The sequence below is a fragment of the Schistocerca americana genome, chromosome 2, assembly GCF_021461395.2.
Source record: "Schistocerca americana isolate TAMUIC-IGC-003095 chromosome 2, iqSchAmer2.1, whole genome shotgun sequence".
Taxonomy (NCBI): domain Eukaryota; kingdom Metazoa; phylum Arthropoda; class Insecta; order Orthoptera; family Acrididae; genus Schistocerca; species Schistocerca americana.
Window position 1 is genome coordinate 849,636,161 of NC_060120.1, and position 15,108 is coordinate 849,651,268.

The 15,108-nt window shown below is 38.7% G+C and overlaps 1 protein-coding gene across 1 annotated transcript in view; it reads right to left on the bottom strand.

Moving 5' to 3' along the window:
* Positions 1 to 4,334: 4,334 nt before the first annotated feature.
* LOC124595635 (mediator of RNA polymerase II transcription subunit 14) overlaps positions 4,335 to 15,108 on the bottom strand; it is a 187,136-nt gene continuing 176,362 nt past the window's right edge. Inside the window, exons 27-28 of the mRNA XM_047134464.1 lie at positions 14,624 to 14,884; positions 4,335 to 5,002 (exon numbers count right to left, since the gene is read on the bottom strand). Of these exons, the coding sequence (XP_046990420.1) occupies positions 4,835 to 5,002; positions 14,624 to 14,884 (429 nt within the window). The 3' untranslated portion in view covers positions 4,335 to 4,834. The remainder of the gene's footprint in view (positions 5,003 to 14,623; positions 14,885 to 15,108) is intronic.

Here is a 15,108-nt window from a genome sequence, read left to right on the forward strand (position 1 = left end):
TATAATGGAAGGAAACATTCCACGTGGGAAAAATTATATATAAAAACAAAGATGAGGTGACTTACCGAACAAAAGGGCTGGCAGGTCGATAGACACACAAACAAACACAAACATACACACAAAATTCAAGCTTTCGCAACAAACTGTTGCCTCATCAGGAAAGAGGGAAGGAGAGGGGAAGACGAAAGGAAGTGGGTTTTAAAGGAGAGGGTAAGGAGTCATTCCAATCCCGGGAGCGGAAAGACTTACCTTAGGGGGAAAAAAGGACAGGTATACACTCGCACACACGCACATATCCATCCACACATACAGACACAAGCAGACATATTGTCGGTAAGTCTTATATATATATATATATATATATATATATATATATATATATATATATAAAAAAATAGAGGGAAACATTCCACGTAGGAAAAATATATCTAAAACAAAGATGATGTGACTTACCAAATGAAAGTGCTGGCAGGTCGACAGACACACAAACAAACACAAACATACACACAAAATTCAAGCTTTCGCAACAAACTGTTGCCTCATCAGGAAAGAGGGAAGGAGACGGAAAGACGAAAGGATGTGGGTTTTAAGGGAGAGGGTAAGGAGTCATTCCAATCCCGGGAGCGGAAAGACTTACCTTGTTGTTGTTGTTGTGGTCTTCAGTCCTGAGACTGGTTTGATGCAGCTCTCCATGCTACTCTATCCTGTGCAAGGTTTTTCATCTCCCAGTACCTACTGTAACCTACATCCTTCTGAATCTGCTTAGTGTATTCATCTCTTGGTCTCCCTCTACGATTTTTACCCTCCACGCTGCCCTCCAATACTAAATTGGTGATCCCTTGATGCCTCAGAACATGTCCTACCAACCGATCCCTTCTTCTGGTCAAGTTGTGCCACAAACTTCTCTTCTCCCCAATCCTATTCAATACTTCCTCATTAGTTACGTGATCTACCCATCTAATCTTCAGCATTCTTCTGTAGCACCACATTTCGAAAGCTTCTATTCTCTTCTTGTCCAAACTGGTTATCGTCCATGTTTCACTTCCATACATGGCTACACTCCATACGAATACTTTCAGAAATGACTTCCTGACACTTAAATCAATACTGGATGTTAACAAATTTCTCTTCTTCAGAAACGCTTTCCTTGCCATTGCCAGCCTACATTTTATATCCTCTCTACTTCGACCATCATCAGTTATTTTGCTCCCCAAATAGCAAAACTCCTTTACTACTTTAAGTGCCTCATTTCCTAATCTAATTCCCTCAGCATCACCCGACTTAATTAGACTACATTCCATTATCCTTGTTTTGCTTTTGTTGATGTTCATCTTATATCCTCCTTTCAAGACACTGTCCATTCCATTCAACTGCTCTTCCAAGTCCTTTGCTGTCTCTGACAGAATTACAATGTCATCGGCGAACCTCAAAGTTTTTATTTCTTCTCCATGAATTTTAATACCTACTCCGAATTTTTCTTTTGTTTCCTTTACTGCTTGCTCAATATACAGATTGAACAACATCGGGGAGAGGCTACAACCCTGTCTTACTCCCTTCCCAACCACTGCTTCCCTTTCATGTCCCTCGACTCTTATAACTGCCATCTGGTTTCTGTACAAATTGTAAATAGCCTTTCGCTCCCTGTATTTTACCCCTGCCACCTTTAGAATTTGAAAGAGTGTATTCCAGTCAACATTGTCAAAAGCTTTCTCTAAGTCTACAAATGCTAGAAACGTAGGTTTGCCTTTCCTTAATCTTTCTTCTAAGATAAGTCGTAAGGTCAGTATTGCCTCACGTGTTCCAATGTTTCTACGGAATCCAAACTGATCTTCCCCGAGGTTGGCCTCTACCAGTTTTTCCATTCGTCTGTAAAGAATTCGTGTTAGTATTTTGCAGCTGTGACTTATTAAGCTGATAGTTCGGTAATTTTCACATCTGTCAACACCTGCTTTCTTTGGGATTGGAATTATTATATTCTTCTTGAAGTCTGAGGGTATTTCGCCTGTTTCATACATCTTGCTCACCAGATGGTAGAGTTTTGTCAGGACTGGCTCTCCCACGGCCTTCAGTAGTTCCAATGGAATATTGTCTACTCCGGGGGCCTTGTTTCAACTTAGGTCTTTCAGTGCTCTGTCAAACTCTTCACGCAGTATCATATCTCCCATTTCATCTTCATCTACATCCTCTTCCATTTCCATAATATTGTCCTCAAGTACATTGCCCTTGTATAGGCCCTCTGTATACTCCTTCCACCTTTCTGCTTTCCCTTCTTTGCTTAGAACTGGGTTTCCATCTGAGCTCTTGATATTCATACAAGTCGTTCTCTTATCTCCAAAGGTCTCTTTAATTTTCCTGTAGGCGGTATCTATCTTACCCCTAGTGAGATAGGCCTCTACATCCTTACATTTGTCCTCTAGCCATCCCTGCTTAGCCATTTTGCACTTCCTGTCGATCTCATTTTTGAGACGTTTGTATTCCTTTTTGCCTGTTTCACTTACTGCATCTGCTGCCTTCACTACTTCATCCCTCAAAGCTACCCATTCTTCTTCTACTGTATTTGTTTCCCCCATTCCTGTCAATTGCTCCCTTATGCTCTCCCTGAATCTCTGTACAACCTCCGGTTCTTTTAGTTTATCCAGGTCCCATCTCCTTAAATTCCCACCTTTTTGCAGCTTCTTCAGTTTTAATCTACAGGTCATAACCAATAGATTGTGGTCAGAGTCCACATCTGCCCCTGGAAATGCCTTACAATTTAAAACCTGGTTCCTAAATCTCTGTCTTACCATTATATAATCTATCTGATACCTTTTAGTATCTCCAGGGTTCTTCCATGTATACAACCTTCTTTCATGATTCTTAAACCAAGTGTTAGTTATGATTATGTTGTGCTCTGTGCAAAATTCTACCAGGCGGCTTCCTCTTTCATTTCTGTCCCCCAATCCATATTCACCTACTATGTTTCCTTCTCTCCCTTTTCCTACACTCGAATTCCAGTCACCCAGGACTATTAAATTTTCGTCTCCCTTCACAATCTGAATAATTTCTTTTATTTCATCATACATTTTTTCAATTTCTTCGTCATCTGCAGAGCTAGTTGGCATATAAACTTGTACTACTGTAGTAGGTGTGGGCTTCGTATCTATCTTGGCCACAATAAAGCGTTCACTATGCTGTTTGTAGTAGCTTACCCGCATTCCTATTTTCCTATTCATTATTAAACCTACTCCTGCATTACCCCTATTTGATTTTGTGTTTATAACCCTGTAGTCACCTGACCAGAAGTCTTGTTCCTCCTGCCACCGAACTTCACTAATTCCCACTATATCTAACTTCAACCTATCCATTTCCCTTTTTAAATTTTCTAACCTACCTGCCCGATTAAGGGATCTGACATTCCACGCTCCGATCCGTAGAACGCCGGTTTTCTTTCTCCTGATAACGACATCCTCTTGAGTAGTCCCCGCCCGGAGATCCGAATGGGGGACTATTTTACCTCCGGAATATTTTACCCAAGAGGACGCCATCATCATGTAATCATACAGTAAAGCTGCACGCCCTCGGGAAAAATTACGGCTGTAGTTTCCCCTTGCTTTCAGCCGTTCGCAGTACCAGCACAGCAAGGCCGTTTTGGTTATTGTTACAAGGCCAGATCAGTCAATCATCCAGACTGTTGCCCTTGCAACTACTGAAAAGGCTGCTGCCCCTCTTCAGGAACCACACGTTTGTCTGGCCTCTCAACAGATACCCCTCCGTTGTGGTTGCACCTACGGTACGGCTATCTGTATCGCTGAGGCACGCAAGCCTCCCCACCAACGGCAAGGTCCATGGTTCATGGGGGGAGGAGACTTACCTTAGGGGGAAAAAAGGACGGGTATACACTCGCGCACACACACACATATCCATCCACACATATACAGACACAAGCAGACATATTTAAAGACCTTAAATATGTCTGCTTGTGTCTGTATATGGATATGTGTGTGTGTGTGCGCGCGAGTGTATACCCGTCCTTTTTTCCCCCTAAGGTAAGTCCTTCCGCTCCCGGGATTGGAATGACTCCTTACCCTCTCCCTTAAAACCCACATCCTTTCGTCTTTCCGTCTCCTTCCCTCTTTCCTGATGAGGCAACAGTTTGTTGCGAAAGCTTGAATTTTGTGTGTATGTCGACCTGCCAGCACTTTCATTTGGTAAGTCACATTATATATATATATATATATATATATATATATATATATATATATATATATATATATATATATATATATATAAGTAACTGGGATGAACCAATGGAAAAAGGTAGAGAGGATTTCCTGTTTAAAAATATAGAATCTATGTGAATAAAACTTCAAATTATATTTATTACAGGTATAATATTTACAATCTTCTGCAAGAGAAGAAACAATGATTTAACTTTTTCTTTCTTCTGCTCATATAAAACTGTACTGCGTTAAATATATATTCTCATGGATTCGCAACAGTTTTTAATAAAAGATTACATTTTGTAAAATAAAACTTCAAGGAAAGTTCTTTTGTTAAACGAACAGTGCCAAGAAATATATAAATATAGATTTATTACAAATATCAAGGTACATTTACCAGTCACGTGAAAAGAGGATTGCACTGACCAAAACGCTTTCTCGAATTCCTTCAGAATTTGGAGGCACTGAAGTGCCTGCAGGCTTGCCAGTCAAACTGACTCGCATACCACTGTCAACCTTTTCTTTGGCCTTCTCCTCTCTCAGGTAGGTCACTATTGTACTTCTATGTCCTTATAATACTTCATTTCAGCGTGTTGTAATAAATATAGATTTGTACATTAAATAACATTTGTACATTATTGTGGTCCCATCATTGGATGCTGACCCATGGGCATACCAACAGGATACTGCAGCTGCGGTGGCTGTGGGGGTGGTTGAGGTGGCATTCCTACCACTCCACCTGTCATTGGCGAATGCATCTGCATGGCGGGGGATGCCTGCATTGTTGAAGCTGGTGAGACAACCTGATTAGAAGGAGAACAAAATATTAAAGGATTATATTTATTACACATGACACTAGTACAATTCACAATAGCACATATAACAGAAATAAGTAACAGCAATCTATCGATAAATCAAGGTTTCAAATATTGACAGCTTGGTACCAATATTACATCTCATTTTGTGGTCTCTGGTGACTTATCCAAAAATAAATCAACACTGAGGCAAAGGTTAAGGTTGTGCTGAGAAACTAGATTCTCACAGCATTTTTAAAGTATCAACGAAGATAAGTGTGATCCATTTGACAAAAAGCACTACATTCACAATATTTCGGTTCATAAACCAATAAAACTGCTGCCCAACGAAAGCTACAAAAATCTGAAATTTTATTTCTTCCCGATTCACATGGAAGAGGTTTCTCTGGCAAAATCATAGTCTCAAAACTCTTGGTGAGGCAGACATGGTATGGAGAAACTAACTCCCTTTCTACCGTCACTTTTGTGAATCATTATTCATTCCATCATGTGTAAAAATTTCCTTCTCCTTCACAGAGAAATTCTTACATTTTTAAGCATTCGTGAAATTTTATTTTAAAGCAACTTTAATGTAAAAGATTTTATTATTATGCAAATTTCTTTGTAGCTAAAAATTATTAAACTATTTAGCTCTCCAACAGCCATGTACCACATTTGAAGTATGTATTATGTTTGGCTTGGGTAATGCAACCTAATATTTGTAGATAGTGGAGGAACATTAACTGCTTCATTGTTCAAACTTTTATACAGCACTGTACACACTTGTATTGTAATTCTGTTAATTGAACAAGAAACAAAATTAACAATATGTGACTACTCACTCACAGCCAAGTGAGGTTCAATGCATCACATGGGTAACAACATAGACTCTTTTTCTAGTGCAAGTATACAATCACGCACAACAGCTAAAGTGCTGCCACAGTGCATGCTATCGCAGTCACTAGGGGATGTCTGCATGACTGTATGTGTACTTAGACTAGAAAAAGAAGGTAAAGTCTCTGTGCTATTACATCTGTGTGTGTCACATGTCAATCAGCTACAGGAGAACAGTTGCTTTTCCTCATTTTTGCTTACTGTTTCCACCCTGGTGTTTCTGTTGATGCTGTATCCTGCTACTAGTGCGCGTCAGTGTGAGTGAGCTGAGTGTAGTGTTGTAATGCATGTGTACTCAAATCAACTGTCAACTGTATCAGCATGGGGCAGTCACTAGAGGCTGCTGGTAGGAATTGTGCATGCAGTACAGTTTCTGCCATGCCGTCTACTGGGGGTCCATGCCAATATACAAGCAGAGCAGCGCTGACTGCTCCTCTTTATGTTCTTTCAGTCTGTACCACTCACATCAGTTGTTCTGTGCCTTGTTGTGTGTGGAGTCACAACAGACTTATTTCCTTTACTGTTCAGAGGACTATGAATAAAGCCATATTTGTATTACTTGAATCTGCTTTGTGTATTACTTGGTTACTATAGTTGATGTAACAGTTGTAACACTGGAGAGAATCTTTCGATCACAATACATACGTTACCATGGCCAATTGTGCTCTTTGTTTTTCTTCTCTCTAATTTCTAATTGTTGATGAAGTTAGTGAACTTGATTTTACATTTCAGACCCACGGAGCAATATTGTGTGGAGTCTTGCCATAGTAACATAAGATCAAAATAATATACTTAGAATAAAATATTGGCAATATTCCACTTTGTCTCAAATTAAAAAGTTGTATGCTGAAAATTCCCAATATCAACCTTTTTCTGTTATTTTCACAATATATCACATCATAATAACAATGAAGTCTATGCCTTACCCTTCAATGTGGTGTTTCCATCATCCAAGTCTACTACTTTATATTCCCTTAAAAGTAGTTTACAACTTTACCAGTATTTGTTTTTTTACCTCTTACCTCTCTGCCTAAACTCTCCAGTTGGCTCTTCATCACAACATTTACAACAGTACTGATCTGAGAAACACAGTAGTATCAACTAACTGGACTTCAAACTTCTCCTCTCCATAACAAATATTTTTTTCTAGCTTTTACACACAACAGTGGGATATTTACACAAATATTCAATACTTATCCTTCAAAAAGTTGGACCATATTAAAACAGAATAGCATGGCAGCTAAAAGAAATAGTTTTACATTACTGTCTTGTGGCTTTGAAACTCCTGCAGTTCATAAATCACAATAACTTTAGTTCATGGGATGTGAATTAAAGGAAATGAGCCAAATCTGAACAAAATTGATGATGGGTTAGTAAATAAAACAAAAACAACATGTGCTGCTCCTTTTTATTTATTCGTTGTTGCTTTAGATTAACTTAAAAGGTTTGAAATTAGTTATAAAACAGTCGAGATTGCCAGGTATGTTTATTAAAAGGCGACCAGTTCCAATCATCACATGACCATCTTCAGACTTTCACCTGTAATATAATACAGGATATAATTTAGAACAATACATAAAAAGAACTTAACATTAGCTATAAAATTACAAAACATAGATATATACCCACATTGATGGACAATAGCTGTGCATGGAGCAGGAACTGCTGCCTGACAATATTCAACTTCTGAAAAGATCAATACAGGTGTGTGTTTGATACTGGAGGCTCCGCCTACAGCTGACAGCATGATGTCATTATTAGCCAATCAGATATAAATCAAACGTCAAAATAATGTAGAACAATTTTATAATATGGAAGAAACAGATTATTAATATACCTATTGTCAAATAAATGTACTAAGAACATCACATTTGTTATGCATAGGTTGCTCTCTTGGAGCACAACGGAAAAATAATTATGATTTTGTCAGTTTATATGGAAATGATAGATGCTAATCTTGCATGGTTTCCATTGAAGCATCCACAAACATCGATAAATGAAGTTTAGTAGAGAAAACTCCCTAGGTACAGTCCCAGGCTATAAATAAGCAGTATCTGTTAATATATCGATCTATAGTAAATAGCTGTAGACCGTAATATGCCAGCAAAAATAATGAAGATGTTTGACAGACTAGCAATACTAAAGAAGAATATGCCCCCATATTTCTAAAATATATAATGTGACAACTCATCAATAAGCAATGTCAAAAAGTAATAAATTAAAATGAAGTTCTATGAGTGACCTAACATGCCAATTATTTATACACTGTAATAACTTTATATAAATAAGTAAGAAAAAATATGAAATTAAAGAAAAAAATGTCATTAGCCATTTTACTTAAATAAAATAACAAAGAAGACAATAATATAAGTCACAATAAAAGATGTAAAATACATTTGCAGAGTTATAAAATCAAGACATCAGATTAAGTATTCTACAGCAGATCACCAAAAAGTTCAAACAAATGTTTCTCTTCGAAGTCTAGCTGCTTGTTTATCACAGATGAGAGTTTGTTTTTGTAATGTGAATAAATTTTGATTTCTTCTGAAGTACTAAGAAACAGCCCTATAGATGCACTACGTAAAATTTTCATATTGTTAGAAATGCAACCTTCAGAGTGCTTTAGGGGGAAAAAAAAGATTGTCATGAATCAGTTTTAGAAGTTTTGTTTGAAACTTTGTAGTCATGTCTTTGTTAACTTTATTACTGCAATTGGTGGTAAAAAACTGTAATGTTTTAGAAATGTAATCATCTTCAGTAACTTTGATAACAGTATTGCCTTTATCTGTCTTAATTGTGATGGTTTTGTTAGTTATTACTTTGTGATTTCTCTCTCTTAATAATTTTTAATTTAATGTTGTTATTTTTATCTTTTTCTTTCGTAATAATATTCTTAGTATAAATTTTTTAGATCTCACAATTTTAAATCAAACTGGAAAACAATGTATGTCTATTTACATAAAACAAACATTAACGGATACAATAATTAATGCCAGTTCATGTCATCTACTAAATAAACAAAAACCCTTCTTCGAAACAATGATTCACGTGTTATTAAAATTACCTCTCCAATCTTATGCAGTCCAAAAAGAAACCGAAGTTTTACAGCAAATTTCTATTGTTAATAACTTTAGTTCTAGTCAAGTTAACTTTTTGTATAAAAAATAAAAACAAATAATTAACATTGTTACAAATTCTAATATGACGTTTACTAAAATGACAAAAGGGGACTTATTTCAGACAAAATAAACAAATTATTGAAAAAGAAATCTGATTATAGCCTTCACAATTAAAAAAACACCATACAAATAGTGAATCTAATAAATACCAAAATCTGGCATCTACAAAATACAGAGCGACAACTGCGATAAACAATACATCACAAACTGGCAATAACTTTTTAATTGTGTCAGAAAGCATTCTACTGGTACTACACATACCAAATTATAGCTTGGCCAAACTCTTGATGAACGTAATGACTCCCAAGGTTGCATTTCTAACATGAAAATTTTACACAATGCATCTAAAGGTCTATTTCTTAACACTTTAGAAGAAACCAAAATTTAGTCTGATTACAAAAACACACCCTCATCTATTATATATGAGCAGCTATATACTTCAAACCCAAACATTTCTTTGAGGTTTTTGATGATATTCTTTATATTGCTTATTCTGATGTCTTTTTTTAATGACTCTACAAGTCTATTTTACACACTTCTCCACACACTTTTTTTTAAATTGTGGTTCATATTTATTGTGCTTCTGTGTTATTTAGTTTAAATGTAATGGCTCATGAAATATTTTTCTTTAATTTAATATTATTTTCTTACGTATTTGTATAATATTACTACACTGTATAAATAATTGCCACAGGTCAATCATAGCACTGAATTTCTAATTTATACTTGTTCTTCATGGAGTCATCTTAATTTATTACTTTCCGATGTTAGTTACTGACTAGTTATTACATTATATATTTTGTAAATATGGGCACACATTTTCCTTTAATGTTGCTAGTGTATTAAAATTACAGTTATTTACTATAGATCGACACGTACATTAATGGGTACTGCTTATTTATATCCTGGGACTGGATCTATGGAGCGTAATCTATTAAGCTTCCTTTATCGATGTTTGTGGTTGCTTCAATGGAAACCACACAAGATCAACATCCACTAGCTCTGTAGAAACCAACAACATCTAGAGGCCAACCTACACACAACGAATATAATGTTTGTTTGCTTCCTTTTTAAAGTTCTTAGTATATTTATTTGACAATTGCTGTATTAACAGGCTGTTTCTTGTTTATTACAAAATTATTTTACATTATTTTGATGCTCTACGAACTAGTAAGTACATAGATTTGTACATAATTCCACCGACTCATACATGATTGACTAATACTGACATTATGCTGCCAGCTGTAGCCGAGCCTCCAGTATTTAATAAACAGCAGTATTGCTCTCTGCAGCAGTTGACTATCTTCTTTCAGCAATTCCTGCTCCATGCACACCCTTTGTCCATCAATATGGGTGTATCTGTTTTGTAATTTTGCAGCTAATTTTAAGTTATTTTTATGAATCCCTCGAATTTATATCCTCCTCTATATTACAGATGAAAGTCTGAAGATGATCATGTAAGGATCAAAACCAGTCACCTTTTAATAAACGTACCTTGCAATCTAGACTCTTTAGTAATTAATTTCAAGTATTACATAATGAACACTGGCTTTCTTCAGCAATGTTTTAAAAAAATAATTAATTTGAATTCAAATGAATTTCACTATGGCAAAATTAATCTATAATTTTGTTCTTTAGTGAAGGTGAGTCAACAGTTACAACACACTTGATCAACAAATCATATACACGGTCCAGTCACGTTAATGTGACCACCACCTATGTTCGGTGTCAACATGCAACAACCACTCAGTTTGCAGCTCTAGCAGTGGCGGACATATAAAGCGTTTCGGGTGGATGCAGAAAACAACTGTTGAGCAATTGATCATCCAGATGAACCAAAGTGTTAGCAATAGTGTCTTCTCAATGACTGTTCGAAGAATACCGCACAGCAGGCACCTAGTTCAACCACCCACACTTATAGCCGTGGAGGCTGGAATTTGCACACCAGCACCACTACTGGATGTCCAGTGAGTGGCCTTTTCAGATGAATCACTTTTTATGCTACCCTGGACAGATGGCTGTTGGATCATTGGAAGGGTCCAGGCTGGAGGAGGGAGTGTTAAGGTTTGAGTAATGTTTATGTGGCATTCCCTGGGTGACCTTGTCATTTTGGAGGGACAATGGATCAACACAAGTATGCATACATCCTTGGGGACCATGCAGTTTTGGAACCCTACACCGCACCATCACAGTGCATCACTGATGGTTCTCTCTCTTATTTCAGCACCTCTTACACCACTTTCACCTATGCCTCTGGATCCGGTTGCTGCTGGCTTTGATCTAATGCAGTTTATTCAGTTTCAGAACTACCAAATGTCGCAGTTGATGATCACAGTCTAGTAGCTCATTAATGCACAAGCCACTGCTGCATCAACTCTGCCACAACAGCTAGCCACATCCACGGCATCAGCTCCATACATTCCATTGTTCCAAGCGTTCAATAAACAATAAGAGGAAGGGAACGAATACTATGGTCAGTTCGACGCTCACTGTGCTACACATCAAGTACAAGGTACTGTGAAACTTCCTTATGTCTTGTAAACAGCCAGTACAGGAGTTTATCATCTTGCTCGGGCATTATTCCCAACTAGTAGGCCAGAGTTGCTAGTTTCCTCCTCATTAACTATTGCAAGGATCTGGTAAAGGTTCCTGCAGCTCGTTACAAGTCCTTTTGACTGTGGAAAAAGCTAGTCTGTGGGAGACTGAACTTCAGGATTTGATATGACAATGTCATTTTCAGTGTGGCTGTGGACAGTACTATGGTAATGCAATGATTCGTGACGCACTTATGTACGATGTGCCAAACAGTACGATTTGTGAACAAATTCTCAAATATTCTGTTCCTGCTTTGAAACAAACATTACAAATTACTGAAAATCAGGGCTCCTGTGATAGTACCACAGAAAACTTTGATGTAGCTCCCATCTGTAGTATAACACAAAGAGACAAACAGGTACGACCTTGCACACTGTAGTTGGTTAACTACAGTGTGCAAACGGGTCGCCATGCTGAGGCCTGACTAAACGAGTGTCAATGCGAGTGCCTGCTGTGAAATTGTGTCCCTGCTGCTTTTACATGCAAAAAAGACAAAATTGCCCTTCGCGAAATGTGACCTGCTTTGTTTGTGGAAAGTCAGGTCATGTACAGTCTGTATGCTTGCAACACAGAAAGAACTCTCCTCATGTTTGCTCTCATAAGTGCAGACCATATTCTCACTTAGTGAATGCAGTTTTTCCTACACGAGCTACTGTTACGAATGCACGCAAATTCTGACTCTCTTTCTCGCCTTCCTGTTTGTCCTGATTCTGAATTCGATGCTACTGCATCATCTTCCTGTCAGATTGATGCGCAGGACACCGGACTTTTACAGACTTTACCACTGCACTATAGGAAAACTGCTCAGGCCACAGAAGCAGACCCTGACTTGAATCTTTTGTTGCAATATGCCTGTACAGCTTGGCCTTGTTCAGTGAAAACAAATTCAGAATTCTTTTGCGCATCGATATTTTGCTCATCGGCATAGCCTCTCAGTCCAGCACAGTGCGATTTTATTGCAAAGTGAATGGACATTCGCATGTGCTTCTTCCTAAAATGTTGCAAAAAGATGTGTTGCAACTGCTCCACCAAGGACATTGGGGAATTGTTTGCATGAAACAGTTACCACATTGGCACTGTACTTGTCCGGGCATGGATGCCCACATTGAACAGATGAAGTCACAGTGCTGCACTTGTGGTGAAACTCTATTGACCCCACCACAAACATTTTCTGCTTGGCCAAAGTCTCTATCACCATGGCAATGAGTGCATACTAACTCTGCTAGCTCCTTTTGGAACATTCATTGGATTACTGTTGTGGACTCTTTTAGCAAATATCCGTTTGCAGTGTCCACAAACTAAACTACATCGTGTATACCATTCAGGCTTTGTCACCTATTTTTTGCTTGGAAAGTTTGCCTGAAGAGTTGGTTACAGACAATGGACCACAGTTTACGGCTCAGAACTCTGAACAGCCAATGGTATCACTTGCCTTACCAGTGCTCCATTTCATCCTCAGTCGAATGGAGAAGCTGAACAACTTGCGCGCAGTACGTTCAGGCAACAGATGAACAAATTATGTGCATCCCACATATGGGAGCAAGTACTGCTGTTCTTCCTTGCAACATACTGCTCCTAACCCTTCAACGGTCTGTTGCCCGCAAAGCTTCTACATCACCAGCACTACTGCACGCTGCTCCAGTTGCTGCACCCACCACAGAGCATGATGCCTCCCACATTCCATGGGTATTGCTTTGTGTCTAAAGATTCAATTATTTTCAGAGTTTTTGGTTGCAATAAGCACTGGGAGAGAGGAACGATTTTTTGAAATTTGGGCACTTCAATGTACTATATTCAGGGTCCTGCTGGATTGTTGTGCCACCATCAGAATCAGATTTGTGCTTTTCAACTGTGAGATTCTTCTGCAGATTGTCTGTCTCCAGATTCATATCCTACTGGGATCTTGTGGCTGGTGCAGCCACCCCCGTGGGCCTCTTCAGCACCACCTGCAGAACCGATGGAGCTGGACCCATTGCCTCCGCCACTGTAGCAGCTCAACTGCCTCACACTGGTCTCGGGGCCCACTGTTGACTCAGCGCCGTTGTCATTGATGCGCTCTCAGTTTTTCGTCTGACTGGCTCAGGAAAAGGGTGGGTGCCCTTTCGGAGGTTTTCCAACCAACGTTCCATTGGAGTGCAGGATGGTCGTCGGGGCATGGCTGGGGGCTTGGCATCAGTCCCAACTGCAGCTCCCAGCTCATCGCACCACCCATCTGTCTGTGCCCCCCCTCCCCGTTGTTGTAAGATGGCTCCCTACACAAAAACAGTACGGCATTTGGGAGGGAGGAATGTGCAGTCCTAAAGCATCGACTGCACACTCACCACCGCAGTACTGCGAAATGGCATAAGCGCCCCCTGTCGACACACACTGGTTGGCCCAGTTCAGTCACAGACTTCAAGAGCATCTGCACCAATTAATAGGAAGACATTACTTAGCCTGCATTCTGTGAGAAGTAATGGAGAGTAAAGTACTTGTATGTAGGAGAAACAGGAATCCAGTTATGTTATGTTTTATCTTCTTTTTAGAAATAAAGTGTTCAATTAATCTTAAAGTGTTTTGTAAAGATCATTTCAGATTTCTGCTACTGGCCATTGCAAGTTCTCTCCTTCCTTGTTTGTGTCAGTGCTGACTCCCACAGTAGCCAACAACACAATCTATCTTCTAAAAGCTTATATTCTCTGCTCAACCTGAGTTTTCCCTTTCACAGTGAATTACACACTAACATGCAATGCTACAGTCACTCTACATCTGTTCTTTCATAACATTTACCACTTCTACTACCTAACTTCATTGAGTGATCTAAATTATCTCCATCTCTCATTAACATTCTTCTCGAGATTTATCATTTTGATGAAATCATCTTGCATTATAAGGCAAACAGCCATGCCATCCTTAAGTGTGTAAAGCAACATAAAGTTGGTGTATCATTAAATAGGGATGAACATATTTAAGATACCCTTACCTGTGATGGAGGTTCTGAGGGTAGCACAAGACTTGCTAACAAGTCTCGAACTGCAGGGAATAGTGAACATTCTCCTTGGCTGGCTCCAAATTCTGCAAATCTCTTCAACTGATGGTTTGCAGCTGTAAGTGCAGTGGCTGGACCAGGATCTCTTTTCTCTGCTACTTGTGTGACATTTGTAGTTACATCATACACAAGAGGCAGAACCAGTGACGGTGGCTCCATTCCTGGTGGGTACACCCCCACACGTATAATCTGTAGCTGTAACATGAATCAGTGGCATTTTGGGTCAAATGAATGACTACTAAATGTCACAATATGTTGGTATTCATATAATAATTACATGGCAAAAGTTTGAGTGCTTCAGACAGCGAAGTGAAGCTGGCCTCAACCCAAAAGATGGTTTGAACTTCAGTGATTTACTATGCAGGTTTCTAGTGTAGGTCATGTGCTTTTGCCTCCTCCTGATCTTCAAAGTGACTCAT